Raw genomic sequence first — 23566 nt, forward strand, 5'->3', positions numbered from 1 at the left:
GTGGGCTCTTTTAAGTCCTCATCTTTTCTGTCTCTGTACCACAATGTGTTCTACTTGAGACCGTTTTTTTTCCCCCTCTTGTCCCTAACACAGTCCCATCTCCTGATTTCCTTCCTGCCTCCATGGGAACTTACTCCTCCTCAGTTTTCTCAAGGACTCCTCCTCTGTTTCACTTTTATTCACATGGTTTTAAACCAAATTTTTCTGCTGAAGCTTTCCATTTTTTTATATTTAATCAAGACTTCTTTTGAGCCTGTTGCTTTTCACTTGATGATTTCTTGACATTTTCGTTTGTATATCTCACATACCGAAATCTCACCCGCACTTGAACTCTCTGCCTCTCTTCTCTGATCCCCAGGTGTCCCTGAACCCGTCCCTTCTCTGGCCACCCAGATATCCATGTCAGAAACCAGGTGGTCATTCAAGACACCACTCTTTTCTTACTCTCCACCACCATTGCCTAGTGATTCTGTCTCTAAAATAAGTCTTCAATCTCTCTCTTTGACCACTTCCATGAATGACAAAATCCCTTGGTGTAGTAAGCTAGGTTACTGCAGTAGCCTTCCTCTTATTTTTGAACCTTTACATTTTGCTCACCCTAAAACTACTTCCCAAACAGCAGCTTAGGTGAGCTATTAAAGTTCTAGGTTAAATTATTTTACATTTGGCTTAAAACCTTTTGTGACTGGCTGTTCAACAGAAAATATGTTCCTAAATGTTCAGCATTTCCATTAGACGCTGCACAGTCCATCCCTGCCTCCTGCCTGAGGTCATTTTTATGTGACTAAGCTAAACTCTCCATTTTCATGTTTCCCTAAGAGGGTTTTTCTTTTTTTTCCTTTCTGTCACATAAGGGCCTTTTTGCATGTGTTCTATTTGTCTGGAATGTTCTTCCTCTACTGTCTTCAAGGAAATATTTCTTTGGAATCACAGGAAATGCCATTTCTTGGGGAAACTTTCCTCCAACTGCTCACAGTCTGAATTAGAATCCATTATCTCTTAGAGCTTAGTATTATATTGCTTTACAGAACACATCATGATTTATTATAATATTTTGAGAGGGGCTGCATGGGTACTTAAAATCCCAGACCCCTGCCACAGTGCTGGTTTGAATCCTGAATCTCTATTTCCTATGTGAGTATGGACAAGTCTTTTAACTATGCTTAAGGTTTCTCATGGATAATAACAACTTAATTGCAGGTCATTTTAAAAGCAGAAATGCTTAATATCTGCAGAGAAAATTGTCAGTGAGCACAAAGCAAGCCTTGTGTCTGTGTGGAGGGCTGACCTCACGTCTGAAGGCAGAGCGCCTGCCCTGGCTCACACCCGGCGCTACGCAGGCTGCCGGTGGGCGTTCCTTCAGAGCCACGGGCGGTGAGGTTCGTCATGTTCGTGTTCAGGGAGGGCCGGCAGAGAAAAAGAATGATATTTGTAAGAATATGTAATCACTATGTAAAATTTATGTTTTGGCTATGATCCACTTTTTTTAATTTATTTTTTAGTTGGAGGGTAACTGCTTTATAGTATTGTGTTGGTTCTGCAGTACAACGCAGATCAGCCATAATTATATATGTGTATATATATATATATATACCCCCCCTCTCTTGAGCCGCCCTCCCCACTCCCACATCTTTGTTTTTGATCTGAGAATATCTTCAATATTTGGTCTGTCCAGCCCCTTTTCGCAAGAATGTTTTCATTATTATTACTATTCTATTGCAGACGTGACAGTCTAGCCCCAAGAGCCTAAGGGGCTTGTACACACAGCAGAGGTAATAAATGATAGGATGATTCCCCCCGTAGCAACTCCCTGGTCTTCTTGCTGAAATCTTACTGTTTCTATCTTTTTGGAAATATCCTGTGAGCTGTATGAATACTTTGTGTATGGTTGGTGAAATTACTTTGGTGATCATTCTTAAATTTTCAGTTTGAGGCAGACATTGTAAGAGCTTGTTTTCTCCTCCTGCACCCTCTCTGTACTTCAAGCCCTTATCGCTCACAGCAATAACTCTGCAGTGACCTGCTTGCCCTTTCTCTTGCTCCATGATTCGACTGTCTTCTTTGTATAACCTCTAGAGTGATAGGGCTGAAAAGCCACTAGTTGTTCTTGATTCTTTCAGATTACTTTCCTGTTTTAACTCTCATGGTGAGACTACCATCAAATTTCAAATATATTAAACCTCTGTTCCTATCATTCCATTCCATGTACTGTATTTCCATTAAGCTTTTCCTCATGCGAGGCAAGTAAAATGCTCAGTTTCTCCTTCTATTCTCTGCAGGCATCATCATACCATTTCTGGATTCTGAATATATTTCATTGTTGAGTTGGTTTTTTTTTTTTAATCTAAATTCTCATAATATTTGAGAGCTGGAAGGGGCCTCACATAACTCAAATCCCAAATTTATCATCAGGGAAACCAAGCTAGCTTCAGGAATGTAACTGAGAGGCTTAATTTCTGTTACAGTAGGAATTGGGGCTTAGATGAAATTACTGTTTGATCTTTAGTGCACTTTTGTTACCAGTCTACTCACTTTTCTTTCTCAAAGAGAAAGCAGTGCATTAGGATTGAGAAGTATAACATGAATTCAGTGAAATTTGCATGATTGATTTTAATGTTCATTTATATATTTACCTTTTTATCTTTTGCAGTTTAACAGCAATGCCCAGGATGTAAGCTGTTTTCAGCACCTTGTCCAAGCAAATGTGAGAAATAAGAAAGTGCTGAAAGATGCAGTGAATAATATCACAGCAAAAGGAATCACAGATTATAAGAAGGGATTTAGTTTTGCTTTTGAACAGCTGCTTAATGTAAGTATCAATGCTGTCCCCTTTGTCTTTTATTATTGAGTTATAGTATCTGAATTTCAATATCCTGGTAGTTGCAGCTCTGTAGAGTTAGGTAATAGTGCTATTTTTCATTCATTTAGAAAGCATATATGTCCAGGCTTTAGAAATCTTTTGAGCTTTTTAAAAAAATTTTAAATCCAAAATTCAAATGTAGATTTTTTTTCTTTTATATCTTTTTTTCCATCCTTTTTTTTTTTCCAAACTATATTTTAAAAACACATTTGTTGGGTAATTTAATTTTGAATAAGCATTGGAAACCTCATTGACATATTTAGAATATTATTTATTTGTTCTCATCTCGATTAGTACTATATTTATTTGGAAACTTTTGCTTTTCATCATCAAATGGTTTCTGATGAAATATTTTAGTTTTAAACATCAGGTTTTGAGTCTTTAGGTTGTTCCTAAATGTATAGAAAGGTCCAAATGGTAAACATCAAAGTGGACAGAAGGATAAATCTCAGAGGAGAGATTCCTTCCAAAGTGAATGTTCCTTTGAATGAGTCATTGGTGTCTATAGTTAGTGTTTTATGCTCTCCACACCTATTCCCTACCCCATATCATAACAATATTATAACATGAATCTCATACTGCAGACTAATCTTTTCAAATGGCCATGTTGTCTGTTTCATTTTGAACTGTTTGAAAGCAGGAGCTATCATTCAGATTTATGTCTCTGATAAAGCAATATTATTGCCGTGGTTGAGAATATGGATTTAACCGCTCTCAGCCTTGGTTCCCTCACTGGGGTTGTAGAAGGAATGTCCATAGAATCTGCAGATATAGCCAACCACATGGGTGTGTAGTTATTGGGTTGGTGAAGAATTAATACATAAATAGCATGAGGCTGGTAGAGAATCAGCTTATAATTCCTATCAAATTTGCTAAGTCATTGAATAAGCTCTTATATTTAGTCTTTTCTGCAAATTTGATTTTGTCATTTCCTACGTATATCTTCTAAACAGTTTTCAAGGTCTCTGATTGGATGATGACTCATTCATTTGTTCATTCAGACAATATTTACCCAATGCCTCACAATTTCCTGTCATAGCACATTGATGAAATTGTAGAAATAAACAAGAAAGACCATTTGCTCTCAAGAAAGTCGAGCATAACTTGCTCAGTCATCGTTTCTCATATAACATGTGGTGCTGTTACAGGGTATTCATAGTGTGTTTGCTGAGAGTATCTCGGGGAAGTGGCTCAGCCTACCCAAAGAAGTCAGAAAGTTGTTGCTTTTCCTTGAAAATGGGATTTTGAAGAATGAGTAGAGTCTAGGTAGTTGATATGGGGAGTGGGAAATCATTTCAGATTAAAAGATCACCAGAGATTAAAAAGCACAGAAGCATGAGGGGTTGTGCACTTTGAAAGAATTGCAGGTTTGTTGGCATGGCTGGGTCATAAGCAGTAGAGGAGAAATGATGGGAATGGAAAGGCCATGAGCTATCCTTAAGTGAGGTATGTAAGAGCAAATGGAACGTGTGGTAGGAGAATGATATGGTCTGATGAGTGTTCTAAGTTAAGAAGCTATTGTAGAAATCCTGGTGTTGGATTGGAAGTGATGTTAAGGTGAGTGACCTGGTAACTATTGGATGGTAGGAGGGGCTGCTGAGAAGGGAGTGGGGGTGACTCCAAGTTCTCTGAACTGGAAAATAAGGGGGAGGGTGGCTCAGGAGTCTACATTAAAGGAATGGGAGGGTAGAATTTTCAATTATTTGGAGTTTGAAGTAATATTTTTCTTAGGTACAATTAGATAAGCAAGTAAATAGTAGAAAAGCAAAGAAATTCAGCACTGCAGTTTTCAGGGGAAATTATCTTTGGTAAAATTCATGTGATTATTAAATGATGTATGTGCATTAATAAAAATGAAAACTCAAAACTTTTGAAATGCAAGCACAGATGATTACTAGAATAGGATATATCCTTTCTGCAGTAAAGGAATGTGAGGTCTTTTCATAACTTCTTTTTCTCTTGAGTCAATAATCAAGTTTTCTAGATCTTGGCATTTTAATTATTCTTAGTGTTGTCAATTGGCCTCACTCATTCCCTCATATTCAAGTTTTTGTTGTGAAATGATGAGCAGAAGTCTCAAGCCTGATGTTCTACTTCAGAGGCAGTTACAATAGAGGGGCCAGGTTAACTCCCACGTTCATTATTAGTTACTTATAAAATATGGTCTAACTTCTATTGACCTCTCCTACTGCCTTTGTAAGTTGTAAATGATTTTTAACATGTCCTCAGTTATTCCTGTAGTAAATCTCATATGTTTTGCTTTCCACATGTCCCTTAGGTATTGCAATTCTTCATTTAAAAATAATTTTCCCAAATGCACAGCATGCCTTGTTGAGCTGAAGCATGTTTTGTCTTTTTCTTACACACAATACCATTCCTTGTCTTGTTTGTCCTGGCATGGTTTACCCTTAAGATCCCTGAATCAAGTGTCCAACAGAATCAGACATTGATTTGAATTAGCCTTCAGTTAGCATTTCATAAAATATTGACAAATATATGAGATGGATTTTTCAAAAAAATTTTGAGTGCATATATAATAGATGCTGTGCTGCATAGCTACAGAGATACAGCAAAGTGTGCTATGAAATACCACACTAAAGTAAATTACCATCTATGGCTGATTCATATCAATGTATGACAAAACCCACTGAAATGTTGTGAAGAAATTAGCCTCCAACTAATAAAAAAAAAAATTAAAAAAAAATAAATTAAAAAAAAAAAAATAAATTACCAACCCTAGCCATTGTATTTTTATTGACATAATCAAGTTTTTCCTTACCTTAATTCCTTCCAAGCCAATTTTGTATAATTGTTGTGACAGTGTGATTCTTTAGATAGTTGCAAATCCAGTGAGAATTTGCTGAGGTAGACTCTATTCTACCACAAGTCCTGAGAAGTCTACTTAGAGAAAAAATGTTGAAAACAAAACATTTCTTCATTTCTCCTTTTGTGAGTGTACTAAAAATGATCAACAAGATGCAGTATGCTAACTTTGATATTTATATTCCATAATAATAATAATAATAATACCCCCACTATTTAAAAAAATGAAACCAAGTCCTGTGCTAAAAACTGTCACTTTTTGAGACGGTCTTTTAAGTAAATATTATTTTGCCCATTTTCCATATGCAGATAGAAAAGATAAGTCATCAGAGAATTTAGTTTTAGATTCAAGGATTTCAACACCTTTCACAAAAGTATTTTGATGATAAAATATGTAACTATTTTATGGTCAGATTTTCAGATAATTACCTTCCAAGATAAGAATGGTTTTTGAATGTGATAAATAGTATTAGTCAATACTTGAGTTTTCACAGTGCTGAGTTAAAAGCTTTAACTGCCACTGGGCTAATGGCCTACTCAGTGTAGTTAGAATATATGAAACAGGATTTTTTTCATCAGTTAAAACAACATGTTGTCCTCATTAACTTTTCCAACAGGAAATGTGATTTACCTTTTTTGAAAAATAGAAATAAGGACCTTCAATAAATTCAAACACTATTGGAGAATTAGTGATTTTTAGACTGTGTTGTCCAGTATGATAACTATAATCACATGTGGGTGTTGAGTGCTTGAAATGTGCATAGTCTGAAGTGAAATGTGTTATAAGAATACACTGATATTTTAGAATTTACTATGAAAGAAAAAATATTTATTTTCTCAATTTTTATAGTATTTTGATGTTGAATTGACTATTTTTGAATGACTGAGTTAAATAAAATATATTATTAGAATTTCAGATATTTCTTCTTACATTTTTTAGTGGGGCCATTAGAGGGACAAAATTACAAATTAGCTTCAGATTTTATCACCTTTAAATATCACTGAACTAGAGGGCTGACATTTTCAAAGAAGCTGAGCAGTCATAAAATAGTGTGATTTTTTTTTTATTCTCAGCAATTTTGCAAACATATTTTACAACATTAGGAAGGCTGAGATTATAATTTCAGGCCTCAAAGAAGCTCAGCTTTGTATATTTCATGTGGCCTTTGATGCTAATCCATTGTTTTCCTAAATCCAGCTCTTTGAGGGACCTTAAAAAAATATAAGAGAGGATTTAACATTGGAATTGAGCCTTTCAGAATTAGAATATATGTGACAGGTTGAGAGCAGATAAGACAATATCCTGGAAATAGCTGTCAACATTTACCAAAATATGAAAGAGCACTGTGTGTTGGGATCAGCATTACAATTTCAGAAATGTAAACTGAATAAAGTAGGAGGAAGGAGGAGTAAAGAGAGGAACAAATATTTGTAAATGGATTGAAAATATATATGAAAGGATATGTATGTTTTATTAATCTTATTTTTTGTTCCGGTATATATTATAGAGGTATAGAATTGATACCATGTCCATTAATCACTTTAAAACCCATGTGTTAATTAACCCCTGAGAGGTTATTATGTATTAGGCATTTGTTCAGACAAGGAAGCTATTGAACAAAAAAGACAAAACTTTATACCCTTTTGGCACTTAATATTCTATTGGGGGAAGTCACAAACAAAAATCAAACAAATTATATAGTGCATGTAAACAAATGTGAAATGCTGTAAAGAAGAATACAGCTTGGGAGGGCAGATTGCAATTTGCAATGCAGTTGTCAGGAAAGTCCTCAAAGGTTAGGTATCTAACATTTGATCAGATACCCAAAGAAAGGGAGAGGGGTGGGTGTTTAAAATGAGGCAGAGCCCTATGTAGGCAGGCACAGGCCTGGCTTGATCTAGGAACCTGTTCTTAGAATTGACTGTTGGGCAGATACTTCAGTCATCACTTGCAAACTGCACACTCTTTCCATTTTGTTTCTATACTCCCTCCCTTTTACTATGAATGATATATAATTTTATTGATACGTTTTACAGTATAATGTGTCTAGAGCCAACTGCAATAAGATTATTATGTTGTTCACGGATGGAGGAGAAGAGAGAGCTCAGGAGATATTTACCAAATACAACAAAGACAAAAAGGTGAGTGTAATTTTTCTGATATCTTAAATTTAATATTAATTTAGGTGGTTTTAAGAGAGTATGGCAAGAGTGGTGAGGGAAGGTGTTTTTGGTTAAAACATTAGTGTGCTGATTATAAAGCCATACAGCTCATGGATTATATGCCGATCACTGAATTTAATGTTAAATATCTTTTGTGAAATTCACAAGTACTTTACGACTAATTCATTAATAAAGTACTTTGAACCTATATAGAGGCTGTATAGAATATATTTGTTTCATTGATTGTTTACCACTCCTACTTGTCAGCTTATTGTAATTTTCTGATACTCTCCATATTTTTAAGAGGACAATGATTCTCAACTTAATTTCCTAAAATGCCAAGGATCCATAAATAAGTAATGAAAAATTATAGCTTACGTCTTATGCTTTCAGAACTTCAACAGAAATTATATACTTCACAAGGGACCCTTCAGGGTAAAATGCCTATCAACTTTGCTTTTAATTAGAACTTTCATCATTGACGCATCATTAATGCTAATGAATTGTTTTATGTGTGTGTGAAGGATTAAAAAAAGGAAAAATATAATACATTTAGGTAAATATACATAAGTTATATGTATATTGGCAGGCAAAATACTGTGGATAATAGGGTAGAGTATTGATGAAAATTTTTGAAACACTTCAAAAATACCAGTACTTTCAAAGAGTTGACAACATACATATGTATAACTTTGAATTGTTTACAAAATGTTTTAATACTCAGCTCTTTGATACTGCATATGCTATTAAAGTATAATGTCACATGACATAAGCTTAATGTGAGGGTTAAGTTTTTTTAAACATCTGGTGACTTTGCTTATATAGAAGAGCCATTCCTTTTGAAAAAGTTGATAAATGGACTGAACTGTTAATAGGCTATAAATGTTTCGAGTGGTATCTTGCTACTGTGCATATTTGTTTCAGAAATATCATTAGAATGAAAAGTAATGGGAAAATACAGATGCATTAAGATATGATGTACATTTCTTACTTTATTTAGTAGCTACTACTCATTGTTCAGAATTCAGGGCAGTCACCACCGCTGGGAGGATGACCCTGTCCTCCTTTCCTCCCACTTGACGGTGGTTCACCTGCGTGTGCTCTGACCCCGTAGTGCGGTGTCTGAGCCCCCCAAGTCTCTTCACACTTAGGCTACCCATGAGCTCTTTTCCCTGTTCACCCTCTGGATGACAAGGTCCCACGTGACTAGGCCTTTGTGTTGTTTACCTATGAACTCTCAGCATCCTACGAGAAGCACAAAATCAGAGTTAGTTCTCCATACATGGCAATAAATAAAACTTGAAAGTGTCTAACAAAAGTTGGAAGCATGATTTCTGTTATAGAACAAATTCATAATCATAAAAAATAATCTGGGTTAAGGAATATTTCACTTATTTAAATATTCTCAGTGATATACAATTACCATGTTTTGAAGAATTCAAATGTAATAAAATAAATTTAATCTAAATTCATTTCTATTAATATTTACTTCAGTATTCTTCTAATTAATCATACACTGATAATTTGGAAAGGTCTTTTTAACATCTTCTAGTCATAAGTTTAAGTATTTTTTATTATGATAGAGGTGCATAAGTAGCAGCCCCAGTGCTTTTCATTTTTTAATGAATATAATTTAGTTAAATCATCTTTTCTTTGATTTTGATATCATCCAAACTAACAAGCAGAATTATCATTCACCTCTGAATATTTGGAAGAGTTTCTGAAATATGGTAATGAATATTGCATTCTGTATTGCAATCTGTGCCAGAGATATATTTTAATTTCAAGTAGAAAAAAGTTTAACAAGTTTAAATAAAAGAATTTAAATGTATAAAAAGAGAAAAATAATAAACTTGTTATTTATTTTTTTCCTCTCCAAAAACTCTTTTTGCATGCAGAAATGATACAATAACATGTCTTGGAGGCATATCATAATTTTCTTTTTTTCCATAAAAGAGATTTTATGTCATAAGGAAAACAACTGTATCGTACCCTCCATTTTCACGAATTGTCTAGTTGATTGAATAAGTGAAAAATTTACTAGTTGAAAGCCATTTTTCTATGTGTATATCCAAAAAATGTCCAATCTAAATATTACTATCTTGAAACACTGCTTCTCATCTCCTTCACCTTTTATAGGAACTCCATGTTTTAAACAAAGTCATTTTGTGACATTCTAAACCACATAAGAAATGATTCATATCACATTCACTATTTAAAACTGATGAATCTAATCTTACTTAACAATCTTGCTGTTTGCCTATTAATAATATCTCTCTGCTGTAAGGACACACACTTCTCCTAAGGACATAGAATTTCTGTGAGTTCCAAAGAAACTTTGAAAAGTACGTAGGCAGTGCTTTCTATGATTTTTAAAATAAATGTATAGTTAGCTAAGAAAAATTAAGATATCCTTAGAATTAGAAACTACATTTTTTTTAATGGGAGTCTAATTTAGGGGCTGTAGCAAAGTTCTGTGATACACACTCTTATACATGTATACATATTTACATACACAGGTATATGAACACACATTTATATCTGTTTTAAATGGACATTGGTTCTGTCAATCATATCTCTAGAAACAAGGGACCATGTGTGGAACTTTGGCTTAGCTCTCTTATGTAAAGTGCTATGAGTAAATTTTGACCACTGACAAGTGGTTAAAAAGTGATCAAGGAATGAGGAAATAGAAATCTGAATATAAACTAATTTTTTTCTAAAATATTTGCAAATTTGCTAAGAAATATTAGGAAAAATTAAGACAGTCAACTCTGGGTGAAGTTTTGCACACATATGTGTGCATGCATACATTTTTTTTTAACAGTGGAAGAGCTAAGTCATTATTTTAACTTAAGGTTAGTAAAGGGATATCCAGACAGAGAAAGCTTATAGATACAAAACAGAGAAAGGATAATTGATGGAGATCTTTTTTTTTTTTTTTTTTTTTTACTTTACAACATTGTATTGGTTTTTGCTATACATTGACTTGAATCCGCCATGGGTGTACATGTGTTCCCCATCCTGAACCCCCCGCCCACCTCCCTCCCCATCCCATCCCTCTGGGTCATCCCAGTGCACCAGCCCTGAGCACCCTGTATCATGCATTGAACCTGGACTGGCTATTTGTTTCACATATGATAATTTTCATGTTTCAATGCCATTCTCCCATATCATCCCACCCTCGCCCTCTCCCACAGAGTCCAAAAGACTGTTCTATACATCTGTGTCTCTTTTGCTGTCTCTCATACAGGGTTATTGTTACTGTCTTTCTAAATTCCATACATATGCATTAGTATCCTGTATTGGTGTTTTTCTTTCTGGCTTACTTCACTCTGTATAATAGGCTCCAATTTCATCCACCTCATTAGAACTGATTCAAATGTATTCTCTTTAATGGCTGAGAAATATTCCATGGTGTATATATACCACAGCTTCCCTATCCATTTGTCTGCTGATGGACATCTAGGTTGCTTCCATGTCCTGGCTGTTATAAACAGTGCTGCAATGAACATTGGGGTACACATGTCTCTTTCAGTTCTGGTTTCCTCGGTGTGTATGCCCAGCAGTGGGATTGCTGGGTCATATGGCAGTTCTATTTCCAGTTTTTTAAGGAATCTCCACACTGTTCTCCATAGTGGCTGTACTAGTTTGCATTCCCACCAACAGTGTAACAGGACTCCCTTTTCTATGGAGATCCTTGAAAGAGGAGGGATTGAGAGATCCAGAGCACAGATTTCTGAATTAGACAATTAGGAATTGTATTTCTGAAAGCATTGTTATGCCACATTTCATTGCACTCTGCTTCCAAGTTCAATGGCTGTTTAAATTTTCTAATGTGGAAAACTATGTTAGACAAAAAATTTGTGTCTTGGTATTTGCATGTTTTTATCCACTAGCAGTGATGATAGCAGACAATTTTTAAGTCACTTATGTTTTTTAATGTGTTTGTATTTTGTCAAGACAACATTTCACAATTAACTGTTTATGCCATGGGTGTATATATGCAACTAGTGTGTGTAAGAGAGATTTTCCCACCATCTTTAATATGTCTTCAAATGGTTTGGGATAAACTGTCAAACCCTTTCTCACTTCCCCTGCTTATTCTGACTTCTCTACCTTCCACTCATCCACCCAGTGTGAGAGGTTTGCCACCCTCAGACATGTGGATGCATGGAAGATCCTTGTCTATCTGTGTCATCTAAGGATGTGTATGACCAGTTATTTACCTGCAAAATTCATATTTATTATGCAATAAATTTATCAACTCAGAACTTAACTAGCTACATTTTCTTTCAAATGGCCAATGTGTAAAACTGAAATTTGATAGTAAAATAAAAACTTTCAATATGTAAAATTCTATATTCAACTATAATTTTACTTTAAAACATGCCCCTTAAGATAGACATTCACTTGTAGCTTAAAAATATCGAAATTGCAAAGTCACAGAATTTGGAGAGCTTTTAAAGAAAAAAAAATATCTGAAAACCTCTTTTTGAATCCTACTTTCTCCCCAGGCCTCTTGCTTGGCATGAATGTGACTGAATGCTTCATTTAAACCCATTTGTCATCCAGATGACATTAGAAATCATTCAGAACAACCCAGATAGGTGTGATGAGGTCCACCCAGAGAGCTGATGAATGAGTTTGCAGATACAGAGCACAATTTAATGAGGCCAAAAGGTTTGAGAATTAGAACAAAATGTTTGGGTTCTTTTGAAATGTATTACTCTTGGGAATTAATCTACCTGATTATAGATAGGTACAGCTTAAAACTGAGTCCATGTTAATCTCCTCACACAGCTGTTCCACATTAAAATTATTCACTTTCTAATCTTTACCTGCAACTCTGCCATTCCTTAGGGCTCAACCATGTGTATGAGACTGCCTTATAAATGGTGCCAAAACCAAAATGAACTCTATCATAGATTCCAAACACATGAACAAAGGAAACTGACACCAGATACAGAGTTGAAAGATAATTCCCAGGTCTAGCGAAAGTAAAGATATTTAATTTTCTGTAGATTAGCAAAGAGATTGGTTAGCAGTATACACTTAAGATTGTCTAGCCAGCTATAAAATAGTTCTTGGATTCTTAGGTTACTTCTCAGAATTAATCAAAAATAAAAAGACATTCAAAAATCCATAAAATGAACATTTCAAAATAGCTAGTAAACTGAATAAGAAGAACCAATAAAAACGCATATGATAGATGTGGAATAATTTTGTAAAATAAAGAATGCATAGCTAAAAAGTTATAATTGTCTGACAGTGGATGCTTTATTTTTTAGATTCTTTCAAAAATGATTGGCAGTCTTTTGTCAGATCCAGAAGAGAAATAATCTATAACCTACAAAAATCTAAAGCAAGTCACAAATGGCTAAATCTGTATATGTGTTTTATACAGTAAAAGTGAAAATCATCAACTACTTTTTCAACATATGGTAGGAAAAATAATTCATGGGAAAATAATACATTGCCTTCTTGGTAGTCTCTGCCTAGCTTCTCCATCAGGCAAGAATGAAGCCTTTCGAAGGAATGTTCAAACCTCTGATAATAGAAGAAATTCAGACTTGTAGAATATTTAATACTGTTTAGAAATGCACTGCTTTTAAAAATTTTCATGTAATTTGGTACATTCAACCGTTTCCAAAGGATTTTCAGTTTTAGAATGGCAACAATAGCTGTGTTCATAAAAGCCAAATATATTACTTGTGCTGGAGTTAAGGTGTCACTAAAAACAGTAATTATAAGTAATATTGGCCCTGCCAATAGATGATCAACTTAAAATTCATGTCATGTGCATGTGTGAGGTGTCCTTCTCTGACAGATTTGTTTACATTTGTGTTCTTAGAATGAAATTAGTATTGATAATTCATTGCCTAAACTAAGGAACATTTTCTTTGGGTCTGAGTATTATTACTTCCATACATTTTACAGAGTCCTTAATTTGATGGCTAGAACAAATCCATTGAAATGTGAGAATAAGTATTACATTAAACAGAAAGTATTTTACATGACATAGGCCATAGAGTGCCACAAATACACTTGAAATAATTTCTAGGTAGAATTGTGCCACCTAAAATTGGGATTGCCTTTTGTTGATGTGAAATCACAATACCAGGAAGGGCATTCTTGCTCTGCTTTTCCTGAGGCTGTCTTCTTGGACTGAAAGCTCTAGCTCCACACAGAGATCTTCCCTGCTCAGAATTTCTAGAGTGGTCCCCATTATTCTCTATTTCAGTACCATCTTTCCTCTTTGTTTTCTTCCTCCCAGATTACCATTTTTATTATTTTTTATGTACTTATTTACGTTATCTTGAACTCTCTTCTGTTAAAAGCTCCAAGAGGTAGGGGTTGTATCAGCTTGTAAACCTACCATTGACTCCTTAGAGGCTAAGAAGGGCTTGATGCACAGTGGTTGCTGAGTAATGACTGAAGATGCCCAACATAAATGAATAAATGTAAATATACAATAAATAATCTCCTATAGTAAACTGTAAAACATTCATATATGATACCGAATAGCTTTGATCTTTTACAAGAAAATAGTTTAAAATTATATTTTTTCCTTACAAGTGGAATGTTATTGTTGCTGTTGTTCAGTTGCTGAGTTGTGTCCGACTCTACGAAACCCCACGGACTGCAGTGTGCCAGGTTTCCCCGTCCTTCACCATCTCCTGGAGCTTGCTCAAACTCATTTCCATTGAGTCAGTGATGCCATCCAATCATCTCGTCCTCTGTCATCCCCATCTCCTCCTGCCTTCAATCTTTCCCAGCATCAGGGGCTTTTCCAATGAGTTGGCTCTTCTCAGCAGGGTGGCCAAAGTATTGGAGCTTCAGTTTCAGCATCAGCCTTTCCAATGAATAATATTTGGGGTTTATTTCCTTTAGGATTTACTGGTTTGATCTCCTTGCAGTCCAATGAATTCTCAAGAGTCTTCAAAACCATAATTTGAAAGCATCAGTTCTTTGGCACTCAGCCTTTCTTATGGTCCAACTCTCACATCCATACATGACTGCTGAAAAAACCAGGCTTTGACTAGATGGACCTTTGTTGGGAAAGTAATGTCTTTTTGTTAATATGCTGCTAGGTTTGTCATGGCTTTTCCTCTAAGGAGCAAGTGTCTTTTAATTTTATGGCTACAGTCAACATCTGCAGTGATTTTGGAGCCCAAGAAAATAAAGTCTGTCACTGTTTCTATAGTTTCCCTATTTTCCAAGAAGTGATGAGACCGGATGCCATCATCTTAGTTGAATTTCAAGCCAGCTTTTTCACTTTCCTCTTTCATTTTCATTAAGAGGCTCTTTAGCTCTTCTTTGCTTTCTGCCATAAGGGTGATGTCATCTTTATATCTGAGGTTATTGCTATTTCTCCCGACCATCTTGATTCCAGCTTGTGCTTCATTCAGCCCAGCGTTTCGCATGATGTACTCTGTATAGAATTTAAATAAGCAGGGTGACAATATACAGCCTTGACATACTTCTTTCCTAATTTTGAACCAGTCTATTGTTCCATGTCTGGTTCTTGTTGACCTGCATACAGGTTTCTTCGGAGGCAGGTAAGGTGGTCTGGTATTCCCATCTCTTTAAGAATTTTCTACAGTTCGTTGTGATCCACAGTCAAAGACATTAGCATAGTCAATGAAGCAGAAGTAAATATTTTTCTGGAATTCTCTAGGTTTTTCTATGACTCCATGGATGTTGCAATTTGATCTCTGTTTCCTCTGCCTTTTCTGAATCCATCTTGTACATCTGGAAGTTCTCGGTTCACTTACTGCTGAAGCCTAGCTTTGGAGGACTGAACATTACTTTGCTAGCAGGTGAAATGAGTGCAGTTGTGCGGTAGTTTGAACATTCTTTGAACCCCATAAACAGTATGAGAAGGCAAAAGTAGAATGTAGAGTAAAATTAATGTTCCACCCTTGCATAGGTCATTGTAAGAATTAGGGGGACTTAAGTTCATATAAAAAAATGATTGTATTGATGCCACCTCTCCTTTCATACTAATCAGTCCAACACATAGTTTTTCATGAGTATTCTCATTATTAGAGTCAGTGAAGTATTTAGCATTACCCAAGAGGAACATCTGAAATAAGTATATCACTTATGTTGTGACCTCTCAGCTGACAATAGTCTCTGCAGAGCTAAATTGCTTAGAAATGAAATGTGTCCATAGCTTTTTCCTCTGTTATCCAATCCTGTCAGTGCATGCAGATAGAAGGGGAACCTGAACTTGCTCCCTTATAATCTTAATATACAAGGATGATTCATTGTAATTGTTAACATTTTTAAACACCAACATAATCCCAAGGGCATGTATCTATGTTATGTACCGACATGAAAGACATGTAAGAGAGATATCAGCTAGGTCCTTTAAGATCATGTAAGCAAAAACTACTGCATTTCGTTTTCCTTTTTAAAGTTGCTTGGTGTGATTTACTTAAACAAACTCACTAGTCACTTACTAAATTCATTCCTTTGTCAGGCCCTGGGAAATTCCATACAGGCATATCTTATATGGACACACGGCATTTAGACAGTATCTTTTTCTTTGGAGTTTATTCTTTTTTTTTTTTTTTTGCTTCCATTTATTTTTATTAGTTGGAGGCTAATTAGAATATTGTAGTGGTTTTTGCCATACATTGACATGAATCAGCCATGGATTTACATGTATTCCCCCTCCCACCTCCCTCTCGACCTGATCCCTTTGGGTCTTCCCAGTGCACCAGGCCCGAGCACTTGTCTCATGCATCCAACCTGGGCCCTATATGGAGTTTATTCTTAAATGCAGTAAAGCAAACCAAATTTGCCCCTCTGGGAAGGTATTGTTTCAAATTAAGTTCTTTTTGAGGCATGAAAATGGAAAATGTTACCTCACTGAATTCTGATAGTTTGACTATAGAAGACATTGTAGTCATCATCATCATCATGTCATCCTTATTACTGTAGCTAATATTTATTGTGCTTATAATTTTCCATATAAGACAAAAGCTTTTCATGTATCACTTCATTCACAGTTGTAATAGCCATATGATAAAAAGGTTTTTATCACCATCAACATCATCCCCATTTTGGAAATAAGAAAACCAAAATTTGAGAAGTTAACGAGCTTGCTGAAAGCTACACAGCTACTAAGTGGCAAAATCAATCATTTAAATGTTCTGCAGTCCAAATTTCATAACCTCATGTGGAGTGTGCTGGCTAGTCGTGTATCTCTCTCTCCAGGGCAGCCTTGGGGCCATGCCAGTCATCATTTGCCCACCCAGGATCCTTCCTTCTAGCCGGATAGCAAGACTTCACCACTAAGGAACATGCTTCTCACAGCTTTAAGAGGCTAAAATGGATTAAACTAAGCCATCAAATCTTTGCAGACTTGCAAGAACCTTTCAGATCACTGGGCTTTATAAAATAAATTAAGTGTGAAAGGTACATTTGGACACTTTTATTTATTTCATAATGCTATAAACTTAGAGATGTGTGTTATTTTAAACGCTGTGGATCCTGGTATTCTTGTGAATTATGAAAACGACTGTAGAATTTTCTTCTAAAATATTCAGTCCAATCTAGTGTTTTTATAGGCTTATTGCCAAAAATTTTAGTACACACGTAAATTAATAAAACCCGTTTCTGACATCATTTTTCTAACATGATTCGATAGCTGATGTTTTTATTTTAGTTTTATTGGCTTTCTTTCTTCATAGTCTCATTTCCATTATTCCTTGGAGATTTGCCTATTGTAAATTAAACTTGAACTCTGGGTAACTGATAATTGTTGAGGTGACAGTTTCCAGTAACTGGGTTCTGCTGGGAAACAAGAAATTCCTATGACTTTTAAAATAGGTTGACCCTGTGGTTTTGGAAAAATCTTAATTGAAGACAAGTATTTTTGTCTTCAACAAACAAGACAAAATAAAAAGCAGAGTAACAGAAGTCTAGAACTAAAGGATACATCAGTAGTATATTTTAAGAAGCAAATCAGTAACCCAATTTGCTGGTAATTAAAAGTTTTCTCTGGTCAAATAGGCCAGGCTTAATATGTAAATTATAATTCAGATTTACATGTTGGAATTATAATTTTCTGTTCAGAGAAAAAATGATTTTTGAACCAAGTGAAGGCCAAATTATATAAATTTGCAACTAATAATAGAGACTAATTTTTAGTTTAATTATATTAAATATGCTCTCAAATTCCAATTTCTATTGTGAATATTCTTATATAACTAAACATGAGTCAATAATTTTTTTTTATTTTCTAGGAATAATACAGCATATAAATAATATGTGTAGTATAGATACTTTAACTTGCCTGAAGAAATTTTCTCATCTCCATTAAAAAGACTATGTAACAACAAAAAAGAGATTACAAATTTACCATGATATAAGTATAAAGAAACAACCCATGGTTATGAATGCAAGGCTTCTATCACTCTGGTTTTGGCTCTACTCTGTTATAATGAACTAATTTATATATCAGATGATATCAAAGTGTGTCTTATATCCCTCTGGGAAAACATTAAGACCACTCATTTAGCTATTCATTTTTTTTTCATTTAATAAATATTTATTTTCATATCTATATAAAGTACTTTAATAGATATAATAGTGCAATCCTGAAACTGTTTTAATGCAGTCCAATGTTTATTCAATTTCTAACTTCCCATATCATTTCTGTTAGAGACCTGGACTCCAGCAATGTGAAAAAATATTTTTCAAAGCCATCTATAGCTATATATGTTTCATATATGACCCTCACAGAAGTGAACATTGTAAAACATGGCCTATCTAACATCAACCAGTTCAGGATCATTTAGCAAATTTTCTAGGAATATTACACTTACAACAATGAGTCTTCAGTATGTACTTGTTCTGTGGATCTAGTGTTGTGATTATAAATGTACTACTAGGCATAAGTAAAGGAATTTTTTCTCTGCAAAAGTTGGCTTTGCTTTAATGGAGGCCTGATTTAAAGTAATTTACTTAATGGAGACTTTAGATGAGATATTTAGCTTGTGTGACTGCACATTAAGTGTTTCGAGGTTTTGTTGTTTTTGTTGTTGTTTTTTAATGTCATTTTATTTGTTTTTCTGTAAGACCACATAAATACACTAAAAAGAAAAGACCTCTAAAAATTCACATCTTTGAGAATGTAGTTTACCTTAATCTCTAAATTGTGCCTATTTCAAGGAAACACTTTATTATCTTATTTCTCCAAATTTATAGCTAAAGAAGAATGGTACGCTCAAAGAAGTGAAAAACATCAGACTGAGGGGACAGCAACCATCTCTGTGAACTTGGCACTGGAGTCAGTTCATTAACTCTTCCACAGGGTGGCAGTCATATAGCGTGGAATAGGAGAAACGAAAGTAACACTCCCAAGTGGAAAGTTAGGGTTCAAAAATCATTTTTTAAACTTCATCAATTCATTGTATATATGTACTATGAAATGTTGAATATCACACCTGATTATGAAATCAATCTAGTTAAAATCTTATTACATAATTAGTTCAAATATTTAAAGCAAAGACAAAAGTCAGCATGGGTACAGCACCTGGGATTGAAGTATTATATTCACGTGGATCTTTTCATTGTCATAGAAAGAATTAAAAATTTATATTGAACTTTTTATATTTGATTTTATGTTTGATTTGAAACTGAAGTAATGTTAATGTAGACTTTTTCTTTGTCATAGAAAGAATTAAAAATTTATATTTGATTTATGTTAAACTTATCTTAAATATATATATTTATCAAGTCATTTTAGAAAATTCTAAGATAATCTATAAAATCATTAACTACATGCATGTTTTGTGTAACATGCATGTGTAACATGCTTGCATGTATGTATGTATACACACATATACATGTATGTATATCTACCAAGAGAAAAAGTAAGTTTTTAGATATACTAGCAAGATTTTGTAACTATTGTAATGGCAAGCCAGTTGCTGAAACTGTAGAAAGGTTGAATTTGTAATTTTTAAGATTTTAGTAACCATTGGGAGGATATTTTCAGAAAAATATCTTTAAAAACATCTATCATAAGGCAGATTTGCAAAGTGAGTTAAAAATTATGCATTCATGATACAGGAATGATTCAATCAGTTCAGTTCAGTTGCTCAGTCGTGTCCGACTCTTTGCGACCCCATGAACCACAGCAGGCCAGGCCTCCCTGTCCATCACCAACTCCCGGAGTTTACCCAAACTCATGTCCATTGAGTCAGTGATGCCATCCAACCGTCTCATCCTGTATTGTCCCCTTCTCCACCTGCCCTCAATCTTTCCCAGCATCAGGGTCTTTTCAAATCAGTTAATGCATCCTATATTCAAATAGCCAAGGAAGGACCTATATGATAAATGAATAAAGATAGAGAAGAAAACGTAAAAAAAAAAAGTGTGTATTAAGCTTTTATTAAATTATAATTAATTATGACAATGTACACTTTGACACCCAGCTATGATTCTAAATTCTTTAATTTGATCAACAACTGAGGTTTCCATGTAGGCCAACAATTAGGGTCAGGCAAAACTTCTGTAGTAAAACAAATCAAGCAATATGTTTTGTTGTTGTTTTTTGACTAGTATGTTTTTTGCCTGTGTTACAAAAATCTATATAGAAAGGAGGTCACTCTACCTTTAGTTGCTTAGAGCATTTTACTTAATGATAATGATAGTGTTTATTTGGACTGTTTGAATAACATCAGTCAAAATAATCACATGGTGTAGGTCTATGTATGTCTAGCCTCTATGTTATTAGAAATGCTTGATTTCTAGGGATGTAGATATGTAATAATAATTCATTTAGTCTTATTCATTTATGTCCTTGTACTGAAAAGTACCTTATGGAAACCATTTTATTGGAATACTGTTGTGGTAAGAGAAACAACAGACAAAGCAGTGCTTTAAATTGAACATTTGAGACATGCTTTCAAATGTTAATCATGAAAGTGATCCCCAGGTACTTTCTAGAACATCTGAATTGTTTCCGTGTCCTGAATTCACATGACATTTTTTTAAGGTATGGCAATTAAATTGAATTATCAGTAGGGTGGCCAACCCATTCATGAAAATAATCCATTTAGGAGTAATTTTAACTCTGTTAAGTAATAACACTCCACTAAAATGCATATCCCCCAAAATGACCAATTGAAGATTTTAGGAAATGAAACTAGATTTTTGTATTTTGAAGGATTAAGGGAGAGAAGGGTAGGTGTCACCAACTTCTGTTAAGCTAGAACCAGTCACCTGTCTTTACAGTTTGGGGTGATTAAAACTCTGATGTGTTCACCAAATGGCTTCTTGCATAACTAGCCAAGGCAAACCTGGACGAGTGGCTTGAGTGAAACTTTACAAGTGAAACAACAACCTCCCCAGTGTACTTTCTGGGGCAAGGGTTGTTATGATGTGATCTCTGTGTGGCCAAGACCAGCGAAAGAACAGAGACCAGATGTGGAATCTCTTGAGATTTGTGCTCTGCAGTCAGTGCGAAAGATGAAACAGATGAAACAATTAGAAAATGTCAATTCAAACAGTCAATCGACATGAATTAGGGAAAAGCTCTTAACATAGTTCAAACCAGACCATGAATTCATGGAAAAGTGCTTTTCTGCATGTTTATCTTTAGAAAAAGCTAAACTGTTGAACTTAGAGTATTGGTTTACTCTGATTACTAACTTGGTAAAAATCAGTGTAAGTCAAGTAACCGTTTTATTAAATAGTTGTTGACCTCATTGAATTTATTTTCTATACTTCTATACTATTTAAATTCAGCACCTTCCAATGAATATATAAATTACAATAATTGAACAGTATCACAATTACATTTTAAAATATTTGCATATAGAAGCAGTCAATATTTTAATTCTTTTTAAAAATGCTCAGAGCTTAAAATATTTATTTATGTGTTACAATCATCTTTTATAGAAAGTAAGTCATATGACTAACATCATACTCATGCATGTGCATATTAAATATTTTCATGATGTGAAAAGTAGTGAAACTATCATTAAGTATAATGTTCTAAGCAACTAAACATAGAGTGACCTCCTTTCTATATAGATTTTTGTAGCCTTGTCCCTATTAAGTAGGATTTTTTTTTGCAGTGACTAGATATGTGAATAATATGTTTTAACCAGGTGAGACAGCTGATGTTGGGTTGAATCTAAAAGATGCCATTTCTGCTGATGAAACCTTAGTCACGATCCTGCCACAGAGTCGGGGTATGATGCAGAGCACCCAAGTACTAACTTAAATTTAGTAACCAAAGTCTATGTTTAGAGTAGATTATGTGGTTTCTCTCTGGTGCCTTCCTAAGTGATTTAGTGGCCTCAATTTTCTTGTCACATTAAATAACTGAAAAACATGCTTTATTTATCTTTTATTTTAGCTCTTTTGTTTTGCCTTTCAATTAAATTTTATGCAGCCTAACCGGATACCCATTTTTAAATTCATCAGGTCCGTGTATTCACATTTTCAGTTGGTCAACATAATTATGACAGAGGACCTATTCAATGGATGGCCTGTGAAAATAAAGGTAACAAGTCTGTTTAATGACCACATTTTATTATAAGAAGATGAATTTAGTAGTTATCACTTCTACATATTATCATTTAAAATACTCTAAATTTGTAACTCATTTTTAAAGTGAGGCAAGAATAAGATGCAGAAGATATTTTCTCTAGAGAAAACACACAAACTTTGGCTTCGATGTTACATTACATTATAGTGTTACTTTGACATTATAGTGTTGTATTTTATTGAATTATACTAATGATTCTGATCAAATATAATTTGCATGAAGAATTAAGAATCAGATAATATCTGAGTTGTGTAAAACTTAGATATAAGAAAGTATAACATTATATGTACTTTTTTTCTGAGTGGCTGCATTATTTTTTTATATGTGTTATGCATTCCTAGATAATTCAGACTTTGTATAGTGAATCTATATTTCATTTATTCTCAGAAAAAAATATTATTTGAAAAATGACACATGACAATAGAAAGAGCCTAGATTTATTCTGAAAGTTATATTTTGGCAGATATTTTATATAATATAAAATTGTTAGATACCCATCATTGTATACTTTTAATTATTTTTCCAATGAAAACAATTTTTGATGATAATAGATTTTCTACTGCTTTCTAGAAAAATGACATTTATTTTATACAATATGAGAAATGTAGTGAAGTTTCTGATAAAGCTTGTGTACTTGCTATGAGTTTACATTAATCATACATTTTTCAAACTGATCAGTGGTATTGATAATTTAGTATTTTCTGAATTAGAAGTACTCAGTTTCTCCTAGAAAGCCATAAAATAGTTCTGTGTTTTTTATTATATCATAATATGTAAACATATAAATCTGTTGTGTATATGTGTGTATATTTCAGGTTATTACTATGAAATTCCTTCCATTGGAGCAATAAGAATCAATACTCAGGTATGGTTATTTAAAACTTGTTTGAAGTGTTTTTTCAAACTAAGATATTTCTCTGCTCCTTTAAATATGCTCAATATGAAGAAAATAAGTGAAAATGAATGAGTAATTGATAGTATTACATGAATAAATAATTCATACTATTACATTTGTAATAAAATAATGAGTATCATGGTAATGTATTGGTTTTTATTTCACTAAAATTCCAAGTGTTTTTAAATATCTGAAACTCAGACAAAGATGTATAATTATGTTTGTCTTCTCCTATTTTAAAAACATC

The 23566-nt window shown here is 34.0% G+C and overlaps 1 protein-coding gene across 8 annotated transcripts in view; it reads left to right on the top strand.

Annotated features, from left to right (window-relative positions):
- Positions 1 to 23566, top strand: part of CACNA2D1 (calcium voltage-gated channel auxiliary subunit alpha2delta 1) — a 509130-nt gene that overhangs the window by 414653 nt on the left and 70911 nt on the right. For all 8 annotated transcript variants that reach the window (XM_043871918.1, XM_043871920.1, XM_043871919.1 and 5 more), the window contains exons 11-14: positions 2651 to 2809; positions 7721 to 7825; positions 22301 to 22379; positions 23240 to 23289. In XM_043871918.1, coding sequence (XP_043727853.1) covers positions 2651 to 2809; positions 7721 to 7825; positions 22301 to 22379; positions 23240 to 23289 — 393 coding nt within the window. The remainder of the gene's footprint in view (positions 1 to 2650; positions 2810 to 7720; positions 7826 to 22300; positions 22380 to 23239; positions 23290 to 23566) is intronic.

This window comes from Cervus elaphus, chromosome 18, assembly GCF_910594005.1.
Source record: "Cervus elaphus chromosome 18, mCerEla1.1, whole genome shotgun sequence".
NCBI lineage: Eukaryota > Metazoa > Chordata > Mammalia > Artiodactyla > Cervidae > Cervus > Cervus elaphus.